Here is a 23,165-nt window from a genome sequence, read left to right as displayed (position 1 = left end):
TTATATAAACTGCCATTAGAGAGCATTGCCTCTAACCCTTCATTGTCCCTCTACATGCCTGTAAACCTAAGCAATGAGGTCCTAAAGCTGTATGCAAATGACCTGTGAAATGTCCAAGAGTCATTAGCATATTCAAGCTGTCCACCTTATTCATGAGTGGGAGGCACAGCCACACCCCCAGTGCTTGACTGACAGACTGCATAATGGTGTAAGGTGTAATGGTGTAATGTCTCCTCCATGTGCTTCCTGGTGCTGGCGCCCCCTGCAGCCTGTGTGTATGTATGAGATACTCCTATACACATGACTGAGTGCCTGTATAATGGTGTGAGGTATATTGGTGTGATGGCTTCTCCATGTGCTTCCTGGTGCTGGCGCCCCCTGCAGCCTGTGTGTGTATAGGAGAGATACAACAGCTCCAGGCAGCCATGTTATAGCAGAACATGTCAGGTACTTGTGTAGCTGATGTCTGTGTCTCTCACCTGTATATTAGGAGGATGCAGCATGTCAGCAGATGCAGCACACACTAGCCATGCTTTACTATACATTACACACAGACATGAGCAGGGGGAGGAGAGGGGAGGGGTAACAGGAGTGACATCACTGCCTCTGACCATGTGACCAGCCTCATTTACATGATAAAAAATAGATGATTTTACAATGAATAATGTATGAAATAACTAGATAAAGGCTGGGATGGGATCCTTGTGAGCTGCTCCAACAGGTAGTAGTGACAGGACAAGTGAGACAGACCTGATGACAGGTGTCCTTTAAAACTGCACAATGAAAAATTGGGTAACCCCTTGCTAAAAGCAATAAGCATTCGAAGGAGCCATTATTGGGGATATCATGTGAACACATATTTCTACTACAATGTAAGCCCTGGACATGCCAAGTCCTCCAGAGTGAGAGATGCTCCTAGAATAAGTTCTCTGCTCTGGAAAAGGGTTGAGGCTCGTCTGGTCCAGTTATTATTTTGCAACCAAAAGCTGAGAATGCTATAAACATTATGAATGGCACCACGAGACACTAGGATCTCCACTATAGCAGTCACATTTCCATTTGAAGCACCACTCTAATGTGGTTAGGGTTTAGAAATGTATTGTAACCAATTCTTAAAAATATTTCAAGGGCTTTGTAAACCCTTTTCAGCTACATTCATTTCTTGTTTTATAGATATTTTAAGCATATATGGGGAACATATCCATAGACATATGCTGTTACATTGAGGCCTCTTATGCCGGAACCTACAGGAATGGAAAGCATGGAAGTCTTTCCATCCCGCTTTCTACCACTGAGCGACGTATACCGTCATTGGAGGCCATAATAGCCTATGAGTGGAATGCAACTGTACTGAACCCATACCCCGCCTCCGTTGAGCGTATACTCTGGGAGGTTCCCAGTGATGTAACTGTCCATATAAGGAAATACCCTGAACATCAGCAGCAACCAAACATTGGCTGTTGCCGATGTTCACACCACCTTCTGCTTTCAGGCTGAGAATCAAACTCATGTTAAGATATGCGGGAAAATGCCTTAGGTAACCTTACAGCACAGGGTTACAACATAAGTGAACGTAGCCTAGGGTCCAAAATGTAACGACTCTTGGTTTCTCTGAGCGGCAGGCCCTACATTCTCTGTGTAATTGATGGATTTCACTAGAAATATGGGGGATTCAAATGAGAATCTCCATTACAAAAAGCCTCATATGCAGATGTAAAAGGAAAATTTTAAGGAGTTCTCCCAAGGTTGAAAAACAAGGCTGCTTTCTTCCAAAAACAGTGGCACACCTGACCATGGGTAGTATGTGGCATTGCAACTAAACTCCATACATTTCTATATAGCGGAGCTACAATACCTGCAAAAAACCATGGTCAGGTGTGACACAGTTTTTGGAAGAAAACAGCCATGTTTTTCAAATTTGGGAGAAAACCCTTTAACACAGGAATTTTCTTTCACAAAATCTACATCAAAATATACTATTGGTCATACACGTTAACAGCTTTAACACTAGATCAGTACAGGAAAAATCTGAAAATAATAAAATTACTAAAAAACACATACCGACTATTAATTAAATATTAATTGGCGGAATGTGTTTTACTATAATTTTGTATATCCTCTATGGTAATGAAGCTATGGCACATCCAACTAGCAATAATGGGCACCCTTAACAGAGGTGGTCTTCCAACTATCCTTTGATCGTGAAAGTGCAGCGAGAAAGATACAGCACAGCATAATTGGGCAGATTTGCTGCTCGGGGGTGTGGCATAGTTGAAGGACAACCCCTAAAGAAGCTAAACTAGTATAGTCTGTTATACTCACCCTCATCAACAGGAACACAAAACGTAAGCTGCATTTTGTAAGGGTTAAACTCCCAATACTGAAGGGTAAATGTATGTCTATGAAATGGAAGTCATATAGCGACTACACTCATAGGAAATAAACAATCCTGTTAATCAATTGTACAGAAGGAAGAAACTATGTATACACTTCTTTTGAAGGACCATTAGGATTTTATTTTTTAATAAATCGGGACGGTGAGCCATAATTCTTGCTGCTGCCATCCAGTATCCCACTAACGGCTTTGTTCACTTTTACGCCTCTGCATTCAATTATGCGTCTTGTTGGGTTGCTGCCCGTGTTCTGCTCATGTGCCCAGCAAATGTATTTCCTAGCAGGTACATGTGCAGGAGCCTCTCATACGCTCTCAAGCACAGACGTTTCAATCAGAAAAGACGCGGCTATATTGTATCTGACTGCTGTCTATTAGCTAAGCTGGTGCCTCCGTGGCTATTTCATTTCACACCTCATTCTGCACTCCAGCGGCTTTGCACTAAGCCTCTCCAGTGTCTGGAGTTCCCCATGCCTTATTTACCATATTCCAGACATCATTTCCTCGCATATATCTGATGAGAAATGGATGGCACATTTGCTGGAGTACTGGTAGAACCACACTTTTATTGCTGCTAAAAGAAAAACTAGACAATGGCACAGCTTCTTCACACCATCACAGAGCACTGTCATTATAGGTGCAGGGCAGAGGATGGTGAAAGAATATATCGCCAACACATTCTGCGCTGTCCTACAATCAAGTGGAGGGAGTAGCCAGTCATCAATTGGCAGGCTACACGATACTGCCGCTACTGGAGTACACAAATCAGACATTTCAGCTCGGAATATATGGGAACTTATTAAGGTATTATCACTATAGAGGCATATGATTACAGTGGATATCACTATATAGGATAAAAGATGTAATGATTGTCCATGTACTCCTGTGGATATGTTGGTGGTACACAATGGGGCAAATTTACTTACCCGGCCCATTCGCGATCCAGCGGCGCGTTCTCTGCTCTGGATTCGGGTCCGGCCGGGATTTAAGAAGGTAGTTCCTCCGCCGTCCACCAGGTGTTGCTGCGCTGAAAGTCATCTCATCGCGCCGGAATGCACCACCTCGGTCCAGGTGAAGGTAAGCGCTCCCCAAGCGACACTTTTTCGGTTTTTAAATGCGGCGGTTTTTCCGAATACGTCGGGTTTTCGTTCGGCCACGCCCCCCCGATTTCCGTCGCGCGCATGCCGGCGCCGATGCGCCACAATCCGATCGCGTGCAATCCCGGGGCAATTCAGGTACAATTGGCGCAAATCGGAAATATTCAGGTAACACGTCGGGAAAACGCGAATCGGGCCCTTAGTAAATGACCCCCAATATGTTTTAGTTACAACATTCGCCGATATAGACAGATTGTCGTATATATGTGGTTTAAAATCAAACCGAATGAAGACAATTTGTATCAATTGATTATTGGGGCAATTTCATACACATTAATCTTGTTGTTTGTTCTGTATATTTGCTGCATAGTGTGTGTCGAGGGGATCTTGTGTTTACCATTTTATTCAATGTTTCTTTGGACCACAAAGATATGTCATAAATAAAGTAGAGCTGCACCAATTCCCTAGAATGCACTACTCTGGACAACTACTTTTAGGCTGGGTTCAGTTCATGTTTTCGTTGAGCGTATAGATTTACATGTAGTGGCAGACAGAGTTTCTAGTTGTTGCCTCCATGTAACCCGTATATGTCGCCCGGCAAAAAAGGCAGGATGGCAAGACGTAGCAAGCTATGTCTTTCCATCCTGCTGCCTTCTGCTTAGTGACATATGTGCTCAGCAGAGGCAATAGAAGCTTATGGGGAGTGGATGCAGCGTATTGCATCCCTCTCACCAGCTTCCCCAAACAGATACATTGCTCTGCAGGATGGGGAGGACCCGGTGATGTCACTGTCCATATAAGGGCAGTGACATCACTGGGTACACTGGGCGACTGACTGCTGCCGATGTCTCACATGTCCTTTTTTTTTTTTTTTTTAAAGGACTAAGTGATAATGCCAGATCACAGACATCCTCTTGTATGAGTTGATAAATAAGAGACTTTACTACAACTATGCTACATAGCGAGGGGTGGACAGCTTGCATCGACTTATTTCAGGCACAAAATTCAGCACTTTACTTTGCATATTAAGTTGCATTTCTAGTGCATCAACTCATTGTACAAATATACATTTGAAAAATGTTTGTATGCAAGTCGAAACTGTATATTTTATAATTGTAAATCCAGATAAAAAATTTTTTTGCCCCAGTGACAATTGGAGTTTCAAAATTTTTTGCTGCAATTGGACCAAGGATTATCAATAAAGCTTCATTACAGAATCCTTACAGCTGATCATTGCAGTCTGGGACTATAGTAACATCCAGAGAGCTTTACCAGAGGTCACAGGGGGCAGAGAGGTCCGTCTTTAACTAGGGGTCGTCTGTAAGTCGGGTGTCCTCAAGTAGGGGACCACCTGTATTTGAAAAGGCTACTTTTTCAAGGTAAAAAGAGGCACAAGTAGAATAACTAAAACTAAGAAGCAATCACACAAGTCACTGACAACTAGAGAAATGGCAAAAAGGCATATTTTCAAAAATGATAAAAAAAAGAAATATACTTTTGAATGACCCAATGAAACATTTGTAACAGGACCCCCATCTTCCATTAGCCATTTATGATACGGGTGAGAGGCAGAGGGACCGAAGGGTTGTAAAACAAAAGCAGCTTGAGGAAACTAACAACTCAAAGCTTCTATAGGGTTGTCCCACAAAAAGTTCTATTCGGAAAAACACTTCGATTTCTGGTAAAGTTATTGAGGAAGGTTCTGTTTAGGGAGAGCCATACAAAAAAAGTTGGGTGGAATAGGAAAAAACATATACTTTTGCCAGTGGATGCCATTCTGGCTGTGGTTAAAATACAGCAAAACCTTCTTTTCCCTTTATCCGTACAATTCTAGAAGCAATAAAAGAGGAAAGACAACACTAAGAAACAAGTGCACAATACATCGACTGCTCACTTGCTGCATGATACATCCCATTATCACACACAATCAATGTTATTGGCTTTACCTGTCAGTGATTCCAATGCTATGAATGACTGCCTTGTGTTAGTGGGTGTGTGTATATATGTATATCTGACCACTACCTGTCTTCTACAGTCCGTCAATGAATTAAAGGGAACCTGACAGCAGAAATTGACCTAAAAAAACACTACCAGTATGTCGTCATGCAGCCGAACATATTCCAGATCATGTTTCTTTCATGACCCAGTGTGGTGGAATCTTTAAGAAAATCTACTAAGAAATAAGATGTAAACTCAAGGTCAAAGTCAAGGAGGTGGAGATTTTAACACTGAAGTCAGGCTCTCTGTTCCTCAAAAAGACCCCTCTTCACTGCTATTGATGGTCCTGCATCAAGATACATCTCTAACCAGATCTCCTGAAGTGTGATGCACAATGTCAATCACAGGAGGAGGAGGCTTTCAGAGCTCCCCACCTTGACTTCAGTGTTAAAATCTCCTCCTCCTTGACTTTATACAACCACTTTACATCTCACTTCAAAGTTGATTTTCTGGTTGATGCCACCACCATGGGATATGAAAGAAACAATAATTAAAAAGTGTTGCGCTGATTGAAAATATTCTGGTACAGACAGTCCCCTACTTAAGAACACCCGACTTACATACGACCCCTAGTTATATTTATTGGTGATTTACTGTACTTTAGCCTTAGGCTACAATAAACAGCTATAACAGTTATCTGGTGTTCTTGTAATGAAGCTTTTAGAATCCTGGTTCTTATGACAACCCAAAATTTTTAAATTCCTAAAAAATTCTGAATGGGGTTACAATTATAAAATATACAGTTCCGACTTACATACAAATTCAATTAACAAAGCTACAAAACCTATCCTGTATGTAACCCGGGGACTGCCTGTAGTGGTGTATTAGGTTAATTGCTGATGAATTGATTTCAAGCTGCACCAATTCTCTGGAATATCTTATCTCAAGATTAAAGGGGTTGTCCCTGACTGAGTAAAATTTGATATCATAGTGTACTCCAGTGCTGCGGTATATAAACAAATATTATTTGTATATATATATGTGTATATATGAATATACTGTATCTATATATTCACACATTTCAGTATATAAGGCCCTTAGCCCCCCCCCCCTCTTTATCTTCTGTGAACTTCAATGCCCTTTAATTAAAATGACAAAAGAAATAACTGTAATAATTCCAAAGACGGAAGACAAGAAAGGGAAAAAAAAAAAAAAACAATACAAAAGAAAACTAAATCTATCATAAATATATGCGGAGAGAAGAGAAATGAATAGCAAATTGTCACAAATAAAACATATTCTTCCTAATTAGTTAATTTACATTTTACAAAATTAATGATGAAATTCCGGCTGGAAAATAAACCCAGCTATACATCACGGAGTTAAGTGACCTGTATTTGTATCTGTAAAATCGAGGTTCATTAGGAATGTAGATGCTGTTTGTTTTACCTGTCAAAAAATAAAGCTCCCTCCGATTCCCGCTCGCTCTCTTTTCGACTCAAACACATAAATAAGTGGAATTTCTAGACATACTCTTTCTTCCTTACATTTATCACCTAAATAACAGCCTTGCCAAGATGGCATCCTTATAATAAAACCTCTCCGCTAGAGTGATGGGTAATGAAGCTTGCTTGTGAATGCAATTGAGATAAAAAAAAAAAAAAATTGAGAGTCAAGGAAAAAAAAAAAAAAAGTTGTTGAGCCAAAAGCGTGAATATTATAAGGGCTGTGAAGCCGGTGGACTCTGCTCGCCATCAATCTTCCTGGTGAGCCGTTATATATCTGAATATTTTGATAGATGGCGGAATAATTGAGTTATCTATCTTTCTAACTATCAGAGTTGCATAAAAATTATTCCCACACGCTGGCGAATATTAAATATATTAGCTGTCCAGTTAATTTTTCATACAAAGGGGACAATGGGGGAAGTTGGTTTTATTTATTGCAGCATAAACAGCACATAATTCGAGGTGAGGATCGAAGGTTTGAGTCGTAGCTCAGCTGATACTGTGGCTGGGAGGGGGCAGGGTAACAATGTTTTACAGACAGCAAAGATAATATGTACAGATCAGAATATATACGCTAGATCTAGGAATAAGTCGTAGGCAAAAGATGGTCAAAAGACATTCTTTGTAGTCATTCTCTCGGGAATGGGTGGGGTGTTAGTTTTTCGCTCCCAATGTACATGTTTTGGCTTCTCTAGGGTGGCTCAGTGGCTTAGGGATTAGCACTACAGCCTTGCAGCGCTGGAGACCATCTAGGTCAACATCTGCAAAGAATTTGTGTTTGCAGGGGTTTCCTCCGGGTCCTCCGGTTTCCTCCCACACTCCAAAACATACTGGTAGGTTGATTAGATTGTGAGCCCCATTGGGGACAGGGACCGATTTGCAAAACTCTGTGAAGCACTTCGTAATCTGTGTGTGCTATATAAAAAATGGAATTATTATTATTATTCTCTGTGTCCCTTTGGCTACTTACACCATTTCAAATATTGCTGCGACTACATATAGCTATAGAAATATATCTTGCACTAATAATTCAAATAATTGCTGACACTTAAACACCACTGAAATATTATTGCATATTTCAACAATATATGACATTTTCAACTTGATGTTGAGTGATTCCTTACTCATATTCATTATGTAAAATGCTAAATTCAGTCTCGCCTCTACAGAGCTTTTACGTAATCTATCAATTCATTCTCTGCTTTGCTAGCAAGTGGGAATTCAGCAGAAATTTCAGAGAGGAAAAGGAGAGAGGAAGGACAGAGGATGATAAGTGGAGAAGGAAGTAATGTGCTCTGATACAATGTTACATTTCTTTTAATATATGCAAAGTTTGTTAAAGGGGTTGGCCACTTTTCAATAAATCTCTTCCATTAGACATGTCTCTGTATGTATATGTACCTTTACCTTTGCCTCCTGTGAGATCTTCGGCCTTTCTCTGTTCTCACCATGCTGCCCCCTGCATATGTACACAACTTCCTAATCCTAATGGCGTCACCCACTGTGCGTCTTTTTCTCAGTCTGTCTCACTGACAGACAGAGGAAAAGGGGAAGAGGGAGAGCAGATGAATCATATATTTTGGGCTGCAGACCCTCCCATTTGTCCTTGCTTAGACATGTAAAGAAAGATCCATGGATATTTTGCACACATCACTAAAGTAAGAATCAAGACTGCTGAATCACTTGATGAACAGGGACTATTATTAAGGCAGTAAAAGCACATGGGTAACTTATGCAAAGGTGTGGCCAACCTCTTAAAGTTAATGACCATTTAAGATAAAAAAAGGCATACTGTCCACATTCTATTAGATACATTTCGAAAGAAATAACTTAAGTGAAGTAACTTCATATGAAATACATTGTGAACATTTTAACCTCTACAGAGCTGTTGTGCTTTGTAGAGGTTAATTTAAGTGGCAGGTAGGCAATTTATCACATTCCTTTATTTCTCGCATGTCAGTGGACAGGGCAGAAAGCTGATTTACATAAACTGCATAAATAAGGAAGAAAGGCAGGAGAGGGACACAGGAAGGGATTTTTTTTAATAAAATATATTACAAAGTTTACTACAATTATTATTTAGTTTAGTGACATTTTAAGTTTAATGCTTCTGTCCTAATATGTTGCTCTCCAACCAAAATCCAAACAGTGCTTCAAAAATTCTTAAAACAGAACTTTTAATGAGGAGTTCCTAAAATCAGTCAGCAAACCAGCAAGAGAAAAAAAAACTATCTGTGGCACAGACAACCTGACACCGCATCGGCTGATCACCAGTAACAACACGTAGTTGGTGGGCTTTTACATTCTCTCCCTTGTGAGAATGCAACAAGTTTTAGGACTTTAAAAAATAAAAAATTTTTGGCTGACTCTACCCACTTTAAACCATAGAGTAGGGTGTAGAAATCGTAAGGTATATCAACTTTTCTTTCACACATGGTCTAAAAAGTACCTTTTTGGTTAGTTTTTGCCAAACAGACAGGCCTCAAAAACTCCATCTCTTTTGTCTGAGTTCCACTAAATGACTTCTACAAAAGAATAAGTATGTGCTGTGAAACTATATATGCGTAATGTCTAATGATATCATATCTTATGCCCTAAAGCAAAATCTGAAATGAAGCCAACCAACACTGTTCCATCTATGAGATCAGTGTCTACCCAAAAACCAAGACCGCTCACTGTGGGCACCAGAAAAGAGATTTTAGACTAATGGGCAGGTGGGCCTTGCTGTCCTTCTTAAATACCGTAGATACCCTCTTAGATTAAGAAAGGAGCCAGGGTGTTAAAATGTTATTAACAAGTTAATAACCTCAATTTTTTAAACAATCATAAACATAAAAAATTACTGCAAAAAATTTACAAAATTTTACCATCAACCTTGACCTGAAGTGTCTTTGCAAAAGGCTTCCATGTAACAACCTGATTCTTTGGTAGATAGACAGTACCATCTAGAATACCTGTAGTTCTTTTTAAAATATCAAAATATCTATTTTAGAGGAACAGATCAGATGAGATCCCCGCTGTACAGCGTAGGAAATGTTTCTTTAGTAGCTTGTCCGGTCAGCTCCGGAGCACACATTGGAAATGTCACTTGTAAATGCCAATTAAGAAATTACATGGAGTTCTGAAAGGTAGGGTTTGTGGATGCTGACATTCTTCTGACATGGAGGGGAACATCTGACCAGGGCCTTTGGCAAAATAAGAAATGGGGGAAAAAAATAAAGAAATTTCAAGATCTGCTCTGTCAGCTCTTATCGTTTGGCGAGGCGAGATGCTTGTCGAATATGAGTTTGGTGGGGGCCGACGCTGGATGTGGAGTAGAAGCCTTGCGGTAAAGTAGATAGGTGCTGAAAGCGCTGTCGGAATGGCGCGGTGCTCTTGGGTGATATAACAATATTTGAAAGAGTGAGATGGGGGGAGGATTGAGGGTTGGGTGAAGGGACATTAAACGGAGATGGAGGAAAAAAAACAGCATTTGCATTGTCAAATGGCCTACATCTTTAGACGGCCAAGGCTGGAGACTAGATAGAATCTGACGGCTTCTCATACCCTGCGCCAGTCAATGAGAGGAAGACAGAGGAGGTAAATTAACCTCTTCTTGCTATAGCAGTACAGTAACATATCCAATACCCCACAAATAGCACATATTCAATTAAAAAAAAATTTTTTTAATGAAAATAATCCGCTCCATTCTGAATAAAACATATGGATATTTTCCAGTCTTCTGTAAGGAACAAGAAGGATCACCAAGATAATATAGAGATAACAAGCAAAGGCAGGCAGAATTTGACAAGCTGCAAACAACGTAGGGATTACAGAGGGCATCTCAGCTTCTATATTCTTATTTTTACGACACAACAGAAAAATTCCAGCTGAGTATGCGTTAAGAGGCAAAGAGCAAACAGGCAGACCCCAGCTATGAGGGACTTACAAAATAACTGTATTTATAGGACGTCTCATTCCCAGCCTGAAGATACAATTCTTACGGACATTGGAATATCCCCTTGCTGCGGCTTGGACAAAGAAAGCGCAATGTCATCATTCTGTAAGCTTCCGAAAAGAACATACTGATGGTAACTATTGGAGGTTTGGTCATAGTAACTTATAGGAAGAACCAGTCAAAGCTTAGGTATCGATCTTCTGAATAAATAATGGTGCAGATGTATCCATATGTATGAACATACTGAGCAAATATATACCCCAACAGCCATAAAAGTAGCATTATACTGTAAACTATGTGACAATGGGGGGGAAACGCTGTATGTACTCTTGGCTATTGTCAATCTTGAAAGGACACCTCAGTTATGGCCGTCTTACACATTCACAAGTTGTCTTTTCATTTGGTTGACAGCCATTTCTCCAGACCAACTCTCTGTAGACGGACTTTCCGTACGGTTTAATGAGAAAGAAGGAGGTAAATGGTGCAGAGCACCTCTAGGGTGACCATATGTCTCTTGTATATTACCTGTATGATACACCGGAAAAGCAGCCGTATCCACAATGAAAAAACAGTAGACTTCTATGGAGAGACCATACCGAAAATTTTAAAAAATAGGAAATGTTCTATCTTTAATGCTGCGTTCTGTATGCAATGATCATATTAATAGCTGTATTTCGAATTAAAGTCAATGGGGTCATTTTTGAGTGTTAAAAAAAGGCCTAATTTTAATATGTAGCTTATAAACAAAAGTTACTGACCGGGAAACATTAGCCGAGCATGGAGAATTGTGAATGCAGCCATGGCCTATAATACAGACTGACGTTCAGGATCGCTATCAGGCGGTACCAACCAGTATGTTTTGGAGTGTGGGAGGAAACCAGAGGACACAGAGGAAACCCACGCAAACGGAGAGAACATAATACAAACTTTTTACAGATGTGGACCTGGATGGCACTTGAACACACACACACATACATACACATATATATACACACATATGTGTGTGTGTGACTAGACCAGAGGAAAAGTGTTGAATGGTGTATATGTTTCCCCTAGGTTTCTGTCCTACACATTCTAGGAAGCCAAAACCTTGTCTGGAGGACCTGGCTGCTGTAGTTTGGGGAGTTGGGCTTGGTTCCTGATCCGCTCAGCCACTCCAGGTAATTGTTCAGGTGAATGGGGCCAAGTTTCTTGGTATTAAGGAAACTACTGAATTGTATAGTTAGTGGTTAGACGGCCTAGGACTTTATTTCTGTATTGTTTTGTTTTGCCATTGTCCCTGCTTCAAAGAAGCTAAAAGAACTGGTTGTGGCCAACTTGTCAGGAGTGGACTGTGATGTGCCAAAAACTTCCCATCTATCCCAGGAGACAGCAATCCTAGAGCTTATCCCGTTACTATATATATATAAATAAATAAGCCCTGAAAACCCTACAAGCAAAAAATTGGAGTTTGACTCCAATATGAAATGCTATCATATAATTTATCGAAAATAGTAAGATATAGTATGATGTGGTAGGCTGTCATATGTCAGCAATTGTTTTACTGCTTCATCAGGAATAGAAAATAATAATCCCATGTAATGTAATGCATAGTGGATTTATAAAGGATGAATTCACATAGAGAATAGGGTTTATAGAAATCCACGAGCCAACTCATTTGACCAAGTTTTTGCATTAAAGTCTAACTCTTGAAGACTTCTATTTCCCAATGGCCAGTAGGCAGCACAAATGTTATGAATTTCAGGTGACCTGTAGTTGAAGATCTTGAGTTGACTATCCTTTACTTGCCGTATCGAGTCACCTCTAGCAGCAGTCACAAGTTCATTAACAAAGGGCCGCTCTCCGCGATGAATATTCATGGTGCCAGGGCTACAGACAGGCTGCTGGAGGAATCCTCCAGTGCAGTCAGGGTCAGAACTGCAGAGCGTGGCAGCCTGGCATCACAACATGTCAACCAGCTGACGTACTGTGACATGAAGGCTGACCTTTGGTGGCCTAGCCTTGGCTGCCTGTGGAGAAGTGGAAACTGCCTGTGCATGACCGGCTCTTCCTGCTTCCATACCTGACCGATTCCTGGATATCTGACCTCAGAAAAGCATCTCTAGGTGAAGCAGCATAGAGCCAGCTCAGTGTAATTCATCAGACTGCCCATCCCTTGTGGATGACCCCGTGCCGTGTTGCCTACCCCAGATGTTACAAGGAGATCTATATACAGTTTTGCTGTATGTTATTTTTTTTTTATTGCACAAATTTACCCATTTCAGCAATTTTGGAGCTTTCTAAACAAATCATATGGCTGATGAGAAGAAAATGAAGCTGGAAGAGCTGCAAAGGTTACACCGTCTACTTGAAAAAACAGCAAAAATGCTTAGTGCTGCGATATACTCACCTCGGCAAAATGACAGAGTATATCCAGGGAAGTGTAAGGTCGATGTGTCATAGAACAAGTGTATTATTAATGTGCAGAATTTTGGAGCAGGTTTATATGATATTTAATCTTCCTCACGATGTGCCACCAGGCCTTAGAGTGTACGTTTCTGGACACTGATAACAATCAAACTCCATTAAAGATTTTTTTAATTATTTTTTTTTAATCTGCAATCCACAGGATACGTGATAATCTGATCGGTTGAGTGTGACTCTTCATTAGAACAGGGAGGGAGTTCTTGTGCTCAATATTTGATGTAGAAGCAGGTCGAGCACGTGTCCTGCTGTCCCATTCAATACTTTCTGTATGTTGAAAATGTCTGAGAACAGCGCTCGCCTATATCCGGCAATGTCATTGTGAATGGAGCGTCAGGACATGCTCACTGTGCCATTCCATCAATTAATGAGAAAGAGAGTCCTGTGATAGTGATCGATGGGGGACCAAGCTGTTAAACCCCCACTGATTAGGATATTATCCCCTATCCACATTCAAACTTGTTAAAACCCCATTAAAGGGGTCTTCCCACTAATAACAGAATTAAGGTCTGATAACTGATGGTATAACTTCTGTAAAATCACAAGATCAGGCACCTGGAAGTCTTGTCCAATCACAACAAGTTATTCCCGATCCACAAGGTAACTTGCTGATAGGTGGCCTCCCCAGTTGTGGGATCCCCATGTATCAAAAGAACAGAAGTCTTTTGTACCACCAAATGAGCATTCTAGGCTCTTATGTTACCATTTGTATTATATGTCTCTCTGATTTGCCAGCAATATTTTAGTTGGTTGGTTGCAGAGCCAGTGTTGTGGTGATACCCATCTCAGCGAGGTAATGTGTAGTGATGGCAGTTACACATCATTACTATGATAACTGAGCAGGACTGTTACCTCATCACTGGGGGCGGAGAATAAGAGGGAGGAGCTGTTACTGAAAACTGAGAGATCATAGGACTTGTAGTTATAGATGGCGGACATCTTGGACATAACTCCACCTACTTAAGAAAGCCCATAAAATTTTGTGAATCATAAAAGGAAACTATTTAAGCTCTTTTTTTTAAATAAATGCCATTGCGTTTAGTTGCATTCATTTACTTACATCATTATGGGTTTTGTATTAGACGTTCATATTCTTGGAATACCCCTTTAAGGGTGGACTGTACTAGAATTATCACTTTTCCAGGGCTGTTCCAAGGATTCTGGAGACAATTCAGTTGATGCTAGTTTGGTCAATGTGGCTCAGGCTGGCAAATTATAGTAACTTTTAGAACAGCATTTTAGGTACTTATTTGGGAAAGACTATACTTGCTTTGAAGGCACAACGAGAAACCCACAAGTGGGTATTTGAAAATATGCCCTAGCACGAACTGACGTCTGGTCCAACTTTATACGGTATAAATATGGAAAACATTGAAGAATTTTGAAAAAAATAAAGATTTTTAGTCATGAGAATTTTAACTTCTTAAAAGAAAACAAAGCGGTGTATGAAGGAGATGGGCGCAGGTCGGCGCCTGTGCTTGCCTGAAGAGGCCACAGCGCGGCCTTCATGATACTTCAGTGCCCAGTCTCTCATCAGCAGGGCAATGAAAATGCTTGAGTGCTCGTAATTACTGCAAATGAAGTGTTCCTTATGGTGAGGAGCAGAGACATTACCAGGGAGCGATAACAGCATCGGCTTCTTAATAGGAAAACAGTTACAATGTTGGCACAGGTCCTGGATGGCCCTGGACTCATATTAAGATGGCAACTGGATTTCAGAAATATTGCTTAACCCCGTAAGAACCAGGCCCTCAGTTTTTAACTGCTTCCACTCCAAAACCCACAACTGTTTTATTTTCCCTCCATAAAGATACAGACAAGAAGCCTCCCTGTAATACCAATAGTAGCATTTAGTATTTTGGAAGCTGGGAAAAAAATTTGAATCTGAATTGGTGGATAAAAGAAAAAAATGCCAAATATGCTAATTTATATAGTCTTTATTATTTCTTAATAGCTTTTATAGAATTTTTTTTTTTTTTTTAAATGTATGGCTTTGAATGGCCATATTGTAACACGCGTAACTTTTTAATACTTTGATAAGCAGAGTTGTGTTAGGTGAAATTTTGCAATGCCATTTAATAATTTTTTTTTATATCAACATCTTATTTTTAGGTTGCAAAATGATTAAAAAATAAAAAGTTTTTTCCCCATTATGCATTCACATATGGGAGAATTTTTAATTTTTAAAAAATGTTTTATGTTTTACTTTACCTTGCTCATACAGCATGTAATATAGTGATTTGGGAACCCAGTTGTTATTGCAACACTTTCCTGCCGCCAGTGACAAACGGGAGCGGGTAGGGTGGAGGTAGCACCCCTTTGCTGCTGTATACCGACACTATATTGCAATGTCAATTACCGCAGGTTCTGAAAAGCAATCTCCGACACCATAATGCATATTCTCCAACCTGATGTCATTACTATGTATCTGTTCTGCTTACCCAGTCCTTGCTCTGCACTTTTACCACATGCTAGATCTGTCAGTGATGTTCTAGGTCTGTGCCCTCGGTGCCACAGACCACCACTCCCTGCCATGTGTGCTACTGTATATTATTTAACTTCAACCTTGTGAGTAGAATAAAGTATTTTAATTCATAGCGAAAAACTTGACAGCACTATGTTGTAATCTAATATCCCATTTGGAGGAGTCCATTTGAGTCATGAATACTAAGGTGGATCGGAACCCGGGCACACACAGTGTGTGTTTCACATTGGAATACTTTACTGTGGGATCCAGAAATATCCAATGAGAAGCATCACGAGCGCCTGGCATCTCTCTCTGAGGGAAAGACATTATATCTACTCTAAAGTTTTGGACAGGGAGTTTTCCTTAATTTTCCTTTTGATTTAGGAGAATATTAAGCCAGAAGAACTATTTGGATTTTTTTTTTTAACTTTTTTCAAAGTGGACTTTAACTTATTGAGTTTCCTCTAACACCATTCTCTCTCTATAGTATTTATTTTTATACAACTGCCCTGCCCCAGGAAGCCTTCAACAATAGCAGGACTACTCCAAGAGTAAGTGGCCAGCTGGTAGATGCCCTTAGTAGATGTCAGATGTCTACTGTCTGCTGTCAAACCGGTTTGGTAACATAGTGGGTTCTCTGATCATTACACACATTTCACTATTGCACATAGTAACATCACTGTAGCCCAAGACTCACCTGTTCCAGTAGCTCCAGAACTGATCCTGAAGATACATGCGGTGGCTACTTTCATCTCCGAATGAGGCTTTACTTTCTATCCAATGGATAACATGTCCGTCGACAGCTGAAAAACAAAAAAATTGAAGCAAGAACAACCTTAGCAAAGAAACAGCTAACAAAGGCCTTGGGCTCAAGTACCGTAAATACTTGTTATACGCAGAGTTTCCAGCACAAAAAATTTGCGGGAAAAACCTAATTTGGCTTATACTCCAGTAAAAAACAAAACAAAACACTGTAATCACCTTTCCAAGGCCCCCCCCCCCAAAAAAGTCACCCACATTATAAAGTCAGACGTCGGCAAGCGGCTGAAGTCATAATGTGTGTGCCCAAAGACGGAGCCAGCAGGGGAAGCAAGAATGGGCACCTGTGGGGGCGTCGTAAAGGGGAGTACAGACTTCATTTTTTTATAGGCTTGGCATACTCAGCTGGCTTTATACGGGCAGGGGGGGGGGGGTTGGGGCTGGCTGGTTCCATACCGGGGGCAGGGGCTGCTAGCTATATACTGGGGTACGGGGCTGATTGTCTATATACTGGGGTACAGGGCTGATTGGCTATATACTGGGGGACATGCGCTGGGTGTCTATTTACTGGGAGGCAGGGCATGGCAGGCTATAGACGGGGGCAGGGGGCGGATTGGCTATTTTCCAAGGGGCATGGGTTGGCTGGAAATATTTTGGGGGTAGGGGCTGGAGGGCTATATTGGGGGGGGGGACTGGCTGGCTTTCTACTGGGGGTATGGGCTGGCAAGCTATACACTAGAGGGCATGGGCTGGCTATATACTGGGGGGAAGGCTAGCTATATACTGACTGGAGACTGTGACTAATGCATTTCCCACAGGTTTTCTCAGATTTTTGTTTTAAAATTAGGGGCCTCTGAAAAAAGCAACCTCTAACTGTGGAGGATTATCTTCAGCAGAGTTTGCAAATGGGCTTTAACAGACTGAGACAGGGACACAAAAAGTTTAAAAAACAGGCCTGTGCTTTATAAAAAAAACAAAAAAAACAAACAAACAGGGGCTCCGTTTTCCGCTGCATTTAACAGGGGATTTTGCCGCACCGGGGCCGACTTGCACTCCACACAAAACGGGGGGAGGTGCATGCCATCGGACAACCCGACGGATTTGGACTACGCATAGGATTTAACATTTCGAATTGTGTCCCAAGACACGCACTTACAAGCACCGGGAAGAAGAAGGTGAACTCTGGCGGACCTCGGCGTGGAAGCGACGGATGCAGGAACTCGGGCGCACGAGCTTCGTGAATCGCGACGGACTTCATCTTCGTTGGACCGTCCGAATCGGAGATCGTGACAGGATCAGGTAAGTAAATTTGCCCCACAGTCTTTCTTCGCCACAAAACGGAACACAAACCCTGCTTGTCTGAGCTCTAAGTCGATCCTGACCACACCATGTGCATTTCTATCAGGCCCTGGGTAGGCAAAGCTCACATCCTTGCGTTTGCAGTTCCAAACTTTGTGGTCTCAGCTCTCAAGCAGCATAAGGCAGTCAGCTCCGGGAGACAGAGATCTGCACTTTTTTATGCACCTGCTGTAAGTGCAGCTGATTGAACATACATATGGTCCAAACGCCCGATACATATGGTCCAAAATCTCTGCTCCCGGACCCCTATATTCCAGCCTTGTAAAGCCTCTGCTTTCCATTACCCACAACAATTTCCATGCTGTCACATAAGACAGAAATCTATGGTAGAAGTATTTGCCCTCAATGACATTCCTTAGCCACAATGGTGGCATTTTTGAATCTTTATTCTCCTATACCTTTGAGGAATGAATGTCACGTCATACAAACAGGCAGATCCAACTCACCTACAGGCACCTCCAGAATGAAGTCAGGAGTTTTGTCATAGCCTTTTACCCGCAGCTGGTCTTCATCTACAAAGAAGGCAAGACTTGTAAGTGAAGAAAAACTCCATACCGATCCAAAATTATTCATATGTTACCACCAAATATGTTAATTTACTCTCCACAGGAGTCTGGCAAATTACTATGGCATCCCTATTTTTACACAATTGATACCAAGTTGAATTTTTAACGGCAGGAATTATCAGATTTGAGCTCTAAAATTGTGTTGGTATGTGCCTGGTAGCGTGGTCTCAATTGTTGCGTTAATGAGTATTTACTCGACTGAAACTCAGTATGAAAAGATAAGATGTAGACAAAAATCTAGTGGTATAAGCAAGGCCCCACAGCAGACTTCTGAATAGGGGGCCTCCTTTTCCTTAAATATTTGTATACTCATACATATTAAATACAATCACACACATTTATATACTCCTATATACACAAACCATTTAAAAACTTAAATGCATACACATACAGCATATACACACATACAGCATCAACATACATACAATATATACACACGCACCATATATACATACATACAAAATATACATAAATACATACAGTACTATATACAACTGTGTAACACATACATGCACATCACATATACACTAAATACACACATACATATAGTACCATATACAGGCATATAGCATATCCACACACAACCAGTATATACTCATCAAATACCCCAGATGCAAGGGCCTCATGACATTCCGGGCCCCATAGCAGCTGCTAAGACTGCTACTGCTGTAGTTACACCCCTGCAAAAATCACACAAAACTACGACCTCTCAACGTTCTGAGTTGAATGCAAGGAGATGAAATCATTCATGGGTGGAGAAGGCCAATGAGTGCAGCTGAGAAGTCCTCACCGGTCCTGGGTCCTCTCTTGTTGCTGCGTTCTGTGCCCTGACTTCTGAGGTTGGTTGTATTCCTCAGGTAAGGACACAAAGCAGAGCAGCTCAGGAGTGGACACAAGAGTGGTAAGTACTTGTCAGCTGTACTGTACTGCTGAATGCAACAGAGTAAGTTATTTCAGGGGAGATAGTTTAGAAAAATTTCATGTTGTGATTTTTTACATTTTCTTTTTTTTCAATCTGACAAATAAAAAACTCCACACTACTGTTCGGGATTCAAATACAGAACCACAACACAGTAAGACCACAATACCGATTATCTCAGAAGAAAAAAAATTACTTACTAAATACTTGGTTTTTTTTTTTTACTCCCCCCCCCTCCCCCTTCTGCTTTATAACGTGCTGTAGGTAGAATAGACTACTCGGTCAACGTGACAGGTTCCCTTTAAAGTCCTGACAGCGGTTTGCACTGACCTTTCCCAAAGTCGTAACCAGTAAGCACATCTACAGAATACTGAACCAAAGATTTTTTTTTCTTCCCACTAATGCCACAAGCTACCCAGCTAGGCTACAAATAAAGATCTCTATTAAAAAAAAAAAAAAAAAAAAAGCCAAACTCAATGTACTATTTTACGGCAAACACTCTCACAACCCATTTTTTATTGTTATGTTTTGTATTTTAATAAGGCTTTGCATTTGTAATTGTATCCCAGTATATTCCATGTTCCAGGCCAGAGCGTTCTGCTAGTGTTTGTCTATGACAAGGTTAATCATACAGTGGTTGAGTGTTATCTTTCTCGTACCAGGCGTCATAGCATGATCAGAAGACCCCCCCCCAGTATGTCATAACGTATTGCCCTTGACTTCTGAAACCCTGGAGTACGCTATAGCATTTTGTAGAAAGCTATTACGGCCTTGCTTCATGTCTCCATCCATCCTTAACTAATGACCTGGATATGTAACAGGGAAGGCTGTGTGGTCCTGTCCTAACACCTGCTGGGCTGCTGACACTGCCTTCCCAGTGCTCTTTCTGCTTCACCTTTGATTAGAATTAATGACGGTTCCCAGAGGTTGAGCCTTCGCCTCCCATCCATCTATCAGCCTGGGACAAGACCATTTGCTAACTTCTCTAGTGTTAATTCACCATACACACCAACTGAGGTAAAGGACAAACGCACCACAAACATCAATCTTTCCATATAGGAAATATAGGGTAGAACTTTCACAAATTGATGCTAAAATTTTTTTTTTACAGAGCATCATTTTTCAGAGGTAGCACTTATATTGTGGTGACAGCTAAGATTAGAGGGTCCTGGTGACCTAATGACTCTAAATAGGGTGGCCTATTGATAGCTTTACGGGATTCAATAAAACTTATCGTCACGGGTGCTCCCGCTACCCGTGCCCCTCTCCGTGCACCAGCGTGATGCCTGCGACACTTACCTGTTCAAGTTCCAGCACCGGCGGCCGTGCGCGACTCCTAGGGTGCGCGCATGCCGGCTCCCATAGATTTAAAAATCAAATCTGGCGCTGGCCCTTCCCAGAATCCTTTATTACCCAGCCTGCACACCGCACTGGATGCCTTGTGCCCTAAAGAAAGCTTTGTTCCCATGCCATGTGTTGTTATCGTGATCTCCTGTTGTGACCCCGATTTCGTTATTGACTTTGCCTGTCCCCGACTACGATTCCGCTCAACGTACTTGTACCTCATCTTGGCTGCCACCGCGGACAAAGTCGCACCTGTGGAGCGACCTAGTAGTACCATGCCGCAGCAAGTCCAACCTCCGTTTGGTGAAAACCGGGTGCCACTTAGATTCCGATGTTGGCTTACGTCATTGTCCGCGGTGGTCCAGTGAGCCCACTACCCCTGGAGCCTGACACTTATTCATTATATAAGGAAAAGGTATATCATTTTACAATATACATGCAAGGTTCAGAGAAAGCACCTAAATTGTTCTTATGTCTCCTTAACATAGGACTTGGGACATAAACCTGAAGTACCGGGGCAACAAGTTTAAAAAGGGATAGATGTAACCATGTGTGATTTATTTTTCTTACCCCATTCCCACTTAGGTTTTCCTTATTCATGGAAAACCCCTTTATGTTAAATCAGTTTTTATTAATCAGTTTTATTAAAACAAGAAAAAAAATAGAGTTTGCACAGGAGCAACCAAGAAAAACTGAAAACGGTAACATAATGTGAACCAAGGTCAAGGAAAGCTTCATTTAATATTTTCCATATCAGCTTGTAAAATAAATAAAAACAATTCTAGGTTCCAGTTGAGAGACAACCATGTGGATCGTGGAACAGTAACCGTATTGGCCACGCAACGTAAAATAAAAGCCACGCAGGACAAGTCAGCCTTGATTTGATATAATAGACTCACAGAGAGAAAGGACTGCAAAGTCTGTAAGCCAAACTTCTGTTTTATCAATTTCTCTAACTTCGACTCGAACCAGTCTTCTCCAAAATTATTTGTCTGTTCTGGGCATCCCTGGTATTATTATGGTCTACGGTCTCTCCAGGATTTGGGTTTTTTGCTCTGGGCTCTCCAGTACTATTATTATCTGCTCTGTGATCTTCACTACTATTGTCTATTCTAAATGCTGTATTTGGCTTCTGTGGTGGTATTAATTGCTGTACTGTGGTATTTATAATTTCTGGGGTGGCATATTGTGCTGTAATATGTTTGCTGGTGCACCAAGGGTTCTAGTTACTGATGAGGCCCCTTTAAGTTGAGTAGTATGATAATAGAGCCCTTGGACCAATAAATGTTGTTTATCCCTGGCCTAAATCCCTTGTCCTGGAATTAAGAAACTTTATAATTTTTAAAAACTTTTAATTTTTTATATTTTACGTTTGTGGAGTTGGAGTTGGTTCAAGTTTATAACGACCCTAACTCCACCAAAATGGTCACGACTAAACCAAACTTCGTAGTCATCAGGCTTAATAAAGGACATGTTGTTTGTGAAAAGTCACTGGAGCCAAAAAGTAGAGATAACGGATTGAACCTTCTCTTTGGGAAATTTTTCATTTACCTTAGTACTGTACAACTTTAAAGAGATTTAGTCACCTATTGGTGACTAAAAGCAGAGATGACTTGCAGAAGGAAGCGCCTCACATCTGGCATTTCCCCGCATGTTCCTCGGGTGTCACATGACCAAGGCGATAAATCTCATCTTCCGACAGGGAAGGTAATACCGCAGCACATAGTAAAGCATTTTCTTCCAGCTACTTATCGTATAAAATATTAATTACACGCCAGTAAGGGTGTGCTGTTTATATATCGTATTAGATAACAGAGTTTCTGCTCTACCCTTAATCAATAAGAGTCACTTCAGCATCCATCATCTCCGGACTCTCCTTTGAAATGATCACTTCCCCTAATTTGTAAACCTTACCTACAGCCTTATGCATCTATCACAGGGATGGGATATCTATTTCTATCTCCTCGCTCACAAAGAATAAGTTACCTTTATAACAAGAACAAAAACACATTCATGACCAAGAAAAGATAAAACACATCTTTAGCCAAAAACCTCTATTCCTTAACCCCTCAATGACGCGGCCTGAAAAGGCTCTAGTGGCCGGACATTTTTGTACACGGCTGCGTTTAAGGGCTATAACTTTTTTTTTGCGTGCTACCGCAAATTCTTTTGCTGTGTTTTTTTTTCCATTTTTTAGTTTTATTTGGGGTTAAAAGTGAGAAAAAAGGCTTGTAAAGGCTTGAAAAATTTGGTTGTATAAAGTCAAGGAGGCGGAGAGTTTTCCTCACTTCAGAATGCCCTCTTCACTGTAATTGATCTTTCTACATCCAGACACATCACTAACCAGATCCCATTCTGAGGGGAGGAGAGCTTGACTTCAATGCTGAACTCTCCGCCTCCATGACTTTATACAACC

At 41.0% G+C, this 23,165-nt stretch overlaps 1 protein-coding gene across 7 annotated transcripts in view; it reads right to left on the bottom strand.

Annotated features, from left to right (window-relative positions):
• CDIN1 (CDAN1 interacting nuclease 1) overlaps positions 1 to 23,165 on the bottom strand; it is a 214,571-nt gene that overhangs the window by 77,807 nt on the left and 113,599 nt on the right. For all 7 annotated transcript variants that reach the window (XR_011848816.1, XM_072115434.1, XM_072115437.1 and 4 more), the window contains 2 exons: positions 18,367 to 18,432; positions 16,500 to 16,605 (listed from right to left, as the gene is read on the bottom strand). Coding sequence is in view for 6 of the 7 variants with exons in the window: in XM_072115434.1 (XP_071971535.1) it covers positions 16,500 to 16,605; positions 18,367 to 18,432 (172 nt within the window). In the remaining variant the exon portion in view is untranslated. The remainder of the gene's footprint in view (positions 1 to 16,499; positions 16,606 to 18,366; positions 18,433 to 23,165) is intronic.

This window comes from Engystomops pustulosus, chromosome 7 (genome assembly GCF_040894005.1).
Source record: "Engystomops pustulosus chromosome 7, aEngPut4.maternal, whole genome shotgun sequence".
Classification (NCBI taxonomy): domain Eukaryota; kingdom Metazoa; phylum Chordata; class Amphibia; order Anura; family Leptodactylidae; genus Engystomops; species Engystomops pustulosus.
This window is presented reverse-complemented; position numbering and strand designations above follow the sequence as displayed.